The sequence below is a fragment of the Oncorhynchus nerka genome, linkage group LG13 (genome assembly GCF_034236695.1).
Source record: "Oncorhynchus nerka isolate Pitt River linkage group LG13, Oner_Uvic_2.0, whole genome shotgun sequence".
NCBI lineage: Eukaryota > Metazoa > Chordata > Actinopteri > Salmoniformes > Salmonidae > Oncorhynchus > Oncorhynchus nerka.
In genome coordinates, this window is record NC_088408.1 from 64,764,870 (window position 1) to 64,774,368 (window position 9,499).

General features: G+C 40.2%; 1 protein-coding gene across 1 annotated transcript; it reads left to right on the forward strand.

The window, feature by feature from the left end:
* The first annotated feature begins 549 nt into the window (after nt 1–549).
* LOC115139871 (fibroblast growth factor 17-like) lies at nt 550–7,985 on the forward strand. The gene is made up of 7 exons (XM_029677713.2): nt 550–649; nt 773–809; nt 4,490–5,091; nt 5,178–5,214; nt 5,566–5,743; nt 6,401–6,507; nt 7,536–7,985. Exons 3-7 carry the CDS (start codon nt 5,060–5,062, stop codon nt 7,824–7,826), a joined length of 645 nt encoding a protein of 214 aa, XP_029533573.1. The 5' UTR covers nt 550–649; nt 773–809; nt 4,490–5,059; the 3' UTR covers nt 7,827–7,985.
* The last annotated feature ends 1,514 nt before the right edge of the window (nt 7,986–9,499 follow it).

Sequence of the window (9,499 nt, forward strand, 5' to 3'; positions counted from 1 at the left end):
AATTTATTGCCTGTCTCAGCTGTGTCAAATTTGGGAAACTCAAATGGTCAGCTTGCAAATGGTTGGGGTGTACTTAGGGGTCAGAGGCCTTTCTAATAACTGCAAATCTATACACTTTTAGCACTCTAAATGTATAAATGAAAACGTGCGATTAATGTAACTAGATTTCAGGTATGTATGTTACATGTTGATACATTTGTACTAATTTTTCAGCATTTACCCCTTCATGTCTGAGTATGACATTTCTAGAAAAGGTCCACTCTGACATAACATTCCATAAGAGGCAAGTATGTACGGTCTGTCATTATACAGAGCAATGGGGAGAGCCCTCCTATGAGTCAATGGAGCCCTCTCACCAGAGCACTGCTGAGTGACCTAATAGCAGGGGTTTGGGTGGCATGAGTGAAGGTGCCCAACTGCTGTGCAGAAATCCACAGGGGGAAGCAACAGGACTATTCTCCAACCTCATCCTCTGAAACAATCTGAGTTTTTATTATTCATAAAGAGGACCACCCACTTTCTAAACCTTCGCCTCCTCGATTTTTGCAGGGTCAGAAAAAGTGACCAGTTGTTCTTTATGGCGGAGATCTTTACGATGTGGTTGGAGTTGTTGGGAGACCACCAATTGTCCTTTCACATGTTACTGGAGGTACAGCAACTCTGAAGTATACTGGATAAAGATGATCCTGTGTTGACATAGTTACTCAATATAATATTTACATGTAGTGATACTGTATAGTGATGTTTTAAAGCTGTCCATTACTTTATGCAGGAAGCCTTTGGTCAACTGATGGCAGGTCAAATTTGAGGTAGGTAAAAAATATATAGCCATTGCATAACATAAGGAATAACTTGTACAGGTTGTAGTATACATTTACAATCACATATATGATCAGTTCACATTGAAGGATGTCAGATTTCTCTGTCCACCTGTCTTGGGTTTCTGCAGTGTCACCCTCTCTCTCTCTCGCTCTCTCTCGCTCTCTCACCCTCTCTCTCTCTCTCTCTCTCGCTCTCTCACCCTCTCTCTCTCTCTCTCTCTCTCTCTCTCACCCTCTCTCTCTCTCTCTCCCTCTCTCTCGCTCTCTCTCTCTCACTCTCTCTCACCCCTCTCTCTCTCACCCTCTCTCTCTCTCTCTCTCTCCCTCACCCTCTCTCTCTCTCACCCCTCTCTCTCTCTCTCACCCTCCCTCTCTCTCTCTCATCCCCTCTCTCTCACGCTCTCTCTCTCTCTGTCTCTCTCTCTCTCTCTCTCTCATGAGGTTCAAAGAAGTGTTTATTTGTACCAGGACAAATTCTATACCTTTTCTGTGGGTGGCTCTAGGTGCCTGCTTTTCATTGAATGTCTGGTTATTTCCATCACAGCCTTAGCGCCAGTAAAGCCGGCGGAGACACGAATAAATTAGATCAGGTTGCAAGGCCTCAGATCTCACCATCATTTTGTATTTCATGAGGCCACATCATTTTTTTCTATGTACATCCCACTCCCCCCAAAAAAATCTGACACCCAAGCAGGGCAGCCTGCTGGAGATGAATTCCACAGTGATGAGGCTAGCCACTGCAAAAGCTCTCTCTCCCCTCTGCCCCCCTAACATTTCTACTAGTTAGCTCCTATAATTGGAGTCTAGTCACAGAGCTAAACATCCCACGTTGCCATGTTTCTACGTATAGCAGTATGTAACACCCCTTGTGACATCCCTTTTGAACTACGGTCATATTCATCACATTATTTCCCCGTTGGAACAACTATAGAGTACATCACTCCATACACTATACTAGAGTAATAGTATAGGAAAGACTATAGGTAATTAAGTATGAATATTGAATATTACATTATGGAAATGTTAACCATAAATGCGCATTTTATGTGCGAAAGGTCAATTGGTGGGGTGGAGTGGTAGTGGTGGTGTGTGTGTGTGTAGGGGGGGGGGGGGTGATCTGACTAAGTGGGTAAGCTTGAAGTGGTGTTTACTGGTTTGATATGCTTTAAAAATAGTATATTTTAATTGTCCAAGCAGACTACGCTGAAGACAGGATCAAATATCAACAGATGCCTGGCAAACATTCTTTGAAGAAGCAAATAGGTTTTCCAGGTGATGTGGTGTCTATTACTGCTGCGTAAGAAATGGTGGTTTATTTCTGTATTGCTGTATGTGCATCTATATGTATACATACAAATGTGTTTTAAGCATGTTTCCTTCATCTCAAATGATGAATGTTACCTTGCTTGCCTGCCTTTTGCTTGTTTTTGCTTTGTTTTTTACAAAAGAAATAAACATTGGTTGTTGTCAAATTATGCCAGAGACTACAGCTTGGGCAACACAACTTGATGGATGGACTGACTGACTGACAGGTTTTAAGAAGTGACATTAACATTGCTACAAAGTCTGCCACCCATTGGGCAGAATAAATGGTCAGATATGCATTTTTTAACAAGTGCATTATAAATAAGAAACAGAAATACCTTATTTACATACGTATTCAGACCCATTGAACCTATTTGACTCGAAATTGAGCTCAGGTGCATCCTGTTTCCATTGATCACCCTTGAGATGTTTCTACAACTTGATTGGAGTCCACCTGTGGTAAATTCAATTGATTGGACATGATTTCGAAAGGCACACACCTGTCTATATAAGGTCTGGGGATCTGGGGAAAGGTACCAAAACATGTCTGCAGCATTGAAGGTCCCCAAGAACACAGTGGTCTCCATCATTCTTAAATAGAAGAAGTTTGAAATCACCAAGACTCTCCCTAGAGCTGGCCGCCCGGCCAAACAGTGGAGAAGGGCCTTGGTCAGGTTGGTGACTAAGAACCCGATGGTCACTCGGACAGAGCTCCAGAGAACAAGATTCTCTGGTCTGATGAAACCAAGATTGAACTCTTTGGCCTGAATGCCAAGCGTCACGTCTGGAGGAAACCTGGCACCATTCCTACGGTGAAGCATGGTGGTGGCAGCATCATGCTGTGGGGGATGTTTTTCAGTGGCAGGGTCAGGATAGAGAGAAAGATGAATGGAGCAAAGTACAGAGAGATCCTTGATGAACACCTGTTCCAGAGCGCTCAGGACTTCAGACTGGGGTGAAGGTTCAACTTCCAACAGGACAACAACCCTAAGCACATAGCCAAGACAATGCAAGAGTCTCTGAATATCCTTGAGTGGCCCAGCCAGAGCCCGGGCTTGAACCCGATGGAACATCTCTGGAGAGACCTGAAAATAGCTGTGCAGCGACACTCCCCATCCAACCTGACAGAGCTTGAAAAGATCTGCAGACAAGAATGAGAGAAACTCCCCAAATTCAGGTGTGCCAAGCTTGTAGCTTCATATCCAAGAAGAGGGTCTAAATACTTATGGAAATGTGATATTTCAGTTTGTTATTTTTAATACATTTTCAAAAATGTCTAAAAATGTGTTCTTGCTTTGTAATTATGGGGTATTGTGTGTAGATTGATTCGGAAAAACTACGTAATCCATTTTAGAATAAGGCTGTAATGTAAAAAAGTCAAGGGGTCTGAATACTTTCAGAATGCACTGTATATTATAGAGAGCTATGGTGTGTATTTTTATTTTTTATTTATTTAACTAGGCAAGTCAGTTAAGAACAAATTCTTATTTTCAATGACGGCCTATGAACTGTGGGTGAACTGCCTGTTCAGGGGCAGAACGACAGATTTGTACTTTGTCAGCTCGGGATTTGAACTTGCAACCTTTCGGTTACTAGTCCAACGCTCTAACCACTAGGCTACCCTGCCGCCCACTGTATAAACAGTGTAACAAAAATGCAATGTACAGTAATATAATGAGCTATGTGAAGAATACAGTATATGAATGCACAGTGTGAAAAACAGTGAAACAATAATTATGCAACTATCATAATCTCTCAGAGACATGTACATAATCTCAAAACGATTTTGACACTGGTGTAAACCTGGACAAAAATAGACCATCATTCAATTAATGCCAGTTTAACAAGCGGGAAATAAGCATCCTGGTAACATCAGTCAGTCATCAGTCAGTCATCAGTTAATGATGTTGATTAGGCTACTACACTATTGCAAACATGATTTATCTTTAGCCGAGAATGGAGAAAGCAATGAATTTTAAACCTCATTACCACACCCCTTCTAGTGAGATTAAGCTACTCACTTTTAAATACAGCGATTAATTAGAATCTAAGTGCATTATAACGTAGTAGATAACTCGCATTTACATCCGTCGTGAAAGAGAGGTGAGAGAGAGAAAGAGTGCGAGAGAGAGAGAGAGAGAGCAATCGAGCGCAAGAGATGAAAAACAGGATGTATTTTTTATGTTGTGTATTTCCATAAAATAAATAAAATAAAACAGATAAAGTACATGCTGATATGCATAAGGCATACTGGTTAATAATTTGCCGTGATTGCGTAATATTGTGCTTAATACCCAAAGTGAATTACATTATCAGGTAATGTGCTATTAAAACTTTTTGCCCCTTTTATTATTTTTTTACAGGCCACAGTGCCCTGCCCACCCACAATCCAAAACCTCCGACAACCAGTTTATGGGAGGGACCAGCCTTTCAACATTTAACCACTGCGCAGCAAGAGGCCAAGACGCGCTATGAGTAAGAGGGCTTTTTAAACCTGGAATTACTTGAGGCTACATTGAGCTACGTATGGGGAACAATATTTTCTCTTGAAATAAACATCCAAATGGCAATAGTTAGGACATAATAGTGTTCCCACTGGACTTGTATGATGGATCTCGGCGACTCTTTTGGTTGCATACCTTTTGGAAGACCTTCACACTTCAACACACCTGCTGTAATTGTAGTATAGATAGACCTACCATTTTCCTCATATGCGTACCATGATGTGTTTCTCCTGAACACTTTGAAGAAGGTGTTTCACATCTGAAAGTTGGCGTGTGAATGGAATCAAACTCATAAACTAACAAGGGACACAGAGTGGACAGGTCAAGCGGATATCCGAAACCGGGGGACTCTGTTGGATAACTTTGGACCCGTTGGTCTCTTGCTCTCCGTGAAGAAATACATGTGGAATTGGATGACATAACAAGAGAATGTATGGAATAAATCAGCGCTGTATTTACATGTAAGAATATTTACTCTTTGAAACATCCTTATCGAAAAACATTTGATTGTTGGTGATGTTTTATTCATTGTGATTTCATTTCGCAGATCTTTTCATTTCTTCGTGCTGTGGTGCCATGCTCAGGTAAACCCTCTTTCAAAGTCCCGTGCAGATAGTTTAGACAAATTATTATTAATAAGCATTTGATGATAAATATAAAAATGTCTTGATTTGCTTGTTATTTTTAAGTGGGCCGCTTGCCTCTGAATACATGAATTATAGGCCTAATGCAACACAATATGTTGTCCTACAAGAGTTGATATCATGATTGTTTTTTTTACCAAATAATTTACAAACCCAGATGTTATATTTTTTGTATTATGTTATTCAGTCAAGCTCTGGAGTCAAGCAGTGGTCTCTTGTTTTAGAAAACATTTCAATTAGAGGTTAGAAGAAAATCCTACAAGTGATTATTTTTTTCCTTTGCATAAAAAGGGGGAGAATCACCCGTCTCCTAATTTTAACCAGTATGTGAGGGAGCAGGGCGCAGTGACGGACCAGTTTAGCCGGCGACAGGTCAGGGTTTACCAACTATACAGTCGGACCAGCGGGAAGCACGTTCAGATACAGGGCAAGAGGGTCACTGCCACTGCTGAGGACGGCAACAATTACGGTAAATTGTTCTCTTCTCATGAGGGCCATGACACTGTTTTCAACCAGTCGGACGCATGCATGCAAGGCTTATTAATAGTTTTTGACGAGGACTGCATTTGCAATGTTCTGTCTGTCTATGAAGAGCTCTGTAGCCTAGGCTAAGCCTACTTTCTCACCTAATTCTGCCTCCACCCTCTGTATAGGTCTGTATGGTAATTTAGCCTACCTACGGTATATCTAAATCTCGTCTGGCGAATCGTCTTTTGTCCAGGTCCAATACACATTCCTGTTGTTAGCCCTAATTAACCAGAGGGAGTCAATCAATGGACCAATAGGACAAATGCAATTGGTATTTGTGTATTCCACCCTGATTACGTTTGTCTTCAAACATGCATAACAACACTTAATTAATCATAGCAATGGCTTGTTAATGTCTCAACCCGAAACCCATTATATCTCACATCATAGGCTGTTAAGATCATCTCTCTTCAGTATATGCCAGTTGTTTTTAGGCCAATTAGGTTAGCTTATTGCTAGCTTCCTACGGTTTTGTTTTTTCAGTCCACTTCCATACAAGAATTGTAATATGATACAAGGAGTGTACAAAATATAGTTAATTGACATACTGGATTTATCACACCATTGTTGTATTTTCATATGGATATGTGTGTGGTAGCACGTCTCTTTGTAGAAACTGACACCTTTGGCAGTCGGGTTCGGATCAAAGGTGCAGAGAGTGGACGTTACCTCTGTATGAACGGGAAGGGGAAACTAGTTGGAAAGGTATCATGTCAAATCCACATCACTTTCAAAGATGAACACATTCTAGCTTGCTTGTTTCATAGTTATATGGTCATTGTTATGTAACTGTGATTGTAAATTATTTAAGTGAAGTTTTCTTTCAACAAATAGAAACATAGTTTGAAATAGTGAAACTGCAATAAAAGGGATGCATTTACTAACCAGTGTTTCTCCCTGTCATATGGCAGACATATTTGGCCGACCCCACCGATCACCGACCCTATGCAGGCTAATGAATAGCATTACAAACAAGTGTCATTATAGTGTGTTATAATGACACTTGTTTGTAATGCTATTCATTAGCCTGCATAGGGTCGGTGATGGGGAGACAACCAACATGTATTTCCAACTGTAGCAGATCTACAGTTGCAAGGCATGGGATAAACTCTCCTCATTCCCTTTGGTGGTTGGTCGGAAGTCAACCCTTCACTTCCTGCATGGGAACGGAAATATGTATTCAGTGTTGTCTGCTTGCCATGAGAAGTAAAGGGTTTCATCGCTCCATCTTTTTGGGGTGTTGAAAGACTAGGTTCTGGTTTCATCTAGTGAATAAATAAGTACAGATGAAGGCTGTATTTTTCTGGTGGTAACGGTCCTTTGGACAAATCCAACAATATAGTTATTGTGGTTTAGATATTTATTTAACATTCACTGTTCATAGTTTATTGTTTTGAAATGGAGGCGGCTGTACTGATATGGTATCGTTGTAGTTGTTATGAAACAGTCTGAAAATGTAGATACAATGGATGTGCGCTTGTCTTGTACACATTGTTTGCATTCGTCTGATGGTGATAAAACTCATGTAAACATAACTGTAAACTAGTTGGTTCCGGTGTTTCAGGAGAACATTGAAGTATTCCATTTTGTTTGGAGCTTGAGAATCAATAGATAGTAATGTAGTTCAGAGGGACATACTTTAATTGACCTATCCAGATGTTGTTTTGATCTATATGCCTTCTAGTAGTGGCACTCTGACTTGATGTCTTTCATCTCTCTCATCCTCTCAACAGCTCAATGGAAGAAGCAGGGATTGTATCTTCACAGAGATTGTTCTGGAGAACAATTACACTGCCTTCCAGAATGCCAAGTATGAGGGCTGGTATGTGGCTTTCACTAGGAAAGGTAGACCCATCAAAGCCTCAAAGACGAGGGAGAACCAGAGAGAGGTCCATTTCATCAAGAGGCTACACAAGGGCCCACTACCTTTCCCCAACATGGATAGAATCAAACACTTTGAGTTCATCAGTTTTCCCCCCACCCGTCGCGCAAAACGGAACAGGAAATCACAGGCTGCTGCCTAGTACAGAACAAATTGGACTCATATTATTGAGTAAAAATATGGAACTTTATATTTTTAATACGCAAAGATACTTAACATGCTCAAAAGTCTAAAGGATTATTGTTGTAAAATGATCCCATGTAAATAATGTAAGAGAGTAAATGAGATTGTATATATTTAATATGACTGTTTGTGTTTTTTCATTATCTTTTGGAGTGGTGATGCGACAGAGAGGAAATAGGTACATGAATAAACATGTTCAACTTGGTTAGCACAAAACTTAAGCGTGACAAATGCAACATCTTACCTTTAGATCGTGTCCCTCAAATGACTACTTCCTTGGTACGTGTGCTGAAATAGATTTCGGAGTTCACAAAACCTCTTCAGAAATGTACAGGAACTAGTAATGTTCTTATTTCGCATATCAGTGTGCACAACAGGTGCATCCATTTTTATCCAGTATAAAAATCAATAGTCAAGTGGCATACCATTCTAACAAAGGGCTATGCAAAGACAATATTAATTTCTCAGGCTCAGATCTTCAATTTATTTACTGATATGTAGCCTAGCTACTTTACTTTTGGTCATGAATATGAATTCATTGCTTACTATCAAAGCGAGACATGCACTTATACTTACTCCATTCCATGATATTAATTATGTTGCCTTAACCCTATATTTCAAGAGCAACAACACCAATCAACCCCATAACACCATTCATGTTCTGTGTGGGATGAATTTGTTATGCAAAAACAAATAACAAAGCATCAAATGATTCCAAATGATTAATCACATGGATTTACGGTACTGTTATGACAGACCAAAAATGATATTGCACTAACCCCTTTACCAAGGAATAGCCCAGTAATATTGAGATTATCACTTGTAATAAAGTTGGCAAGGAAGTACGACATGGGTATTAACATTACTTTTCCTTAATAGCAAGACATGTGGTCATGTTTATGTAATATAAATTAGATCTATTTTCAACCTGATGACAGATCATTTTTTAGGAAAACCATTTGTCAATGTAGGCCTAATGAAAGCCACTATCTGAATGGCCCCACTGGAGAGGTGCTGATCCATCCACCCCCCACATCTGTCTTTTATTTCAATCATCGCCAAAAGTCAGATAAGGGCACCTGATTAAAACACGGACCACATTGATATACCCTGCTAATGCTATTATAGGGACAGAATACATTTGATCCCCATCCTTTGGTAATAGTTCTCAAATAAAATAGTCTGTTGGCACATGCAAATGTAGCTCAATGGAACAAGTATCCTAATTACAGTGTCCCCCGTAATTTGTGGTCTATCATGTCAGTTTTGTTCTTTTGGGGGGGTAACCTGCAAATACTGAGATGTTTAAATTGGAGTAACGGTTCACTCTAGTGGTTATCATTGTATACTGCAACGGTAATTGTCCCATTGGGTTTATCGAGAGTCATTTTCTGATTGATTCATGTTCTTTTGGTAGGATAAGCCAGAGCTTCCGGTATATAATAACTCTAGATCAGCCCAGTGGGGCAATTACCGTTTTCAATTACCGTTATAATGGGGTCAATTACCGCTTCGCCGCTTCCTCTCTGCACATGCCCCAATAAAGCCATTTTGGATAAACTGACCCTGGACCTGCAGTCAGAACTAAAGGAAAAGCTACCGCTGTGTGTCAAACGGAAATGGAATTTAAAG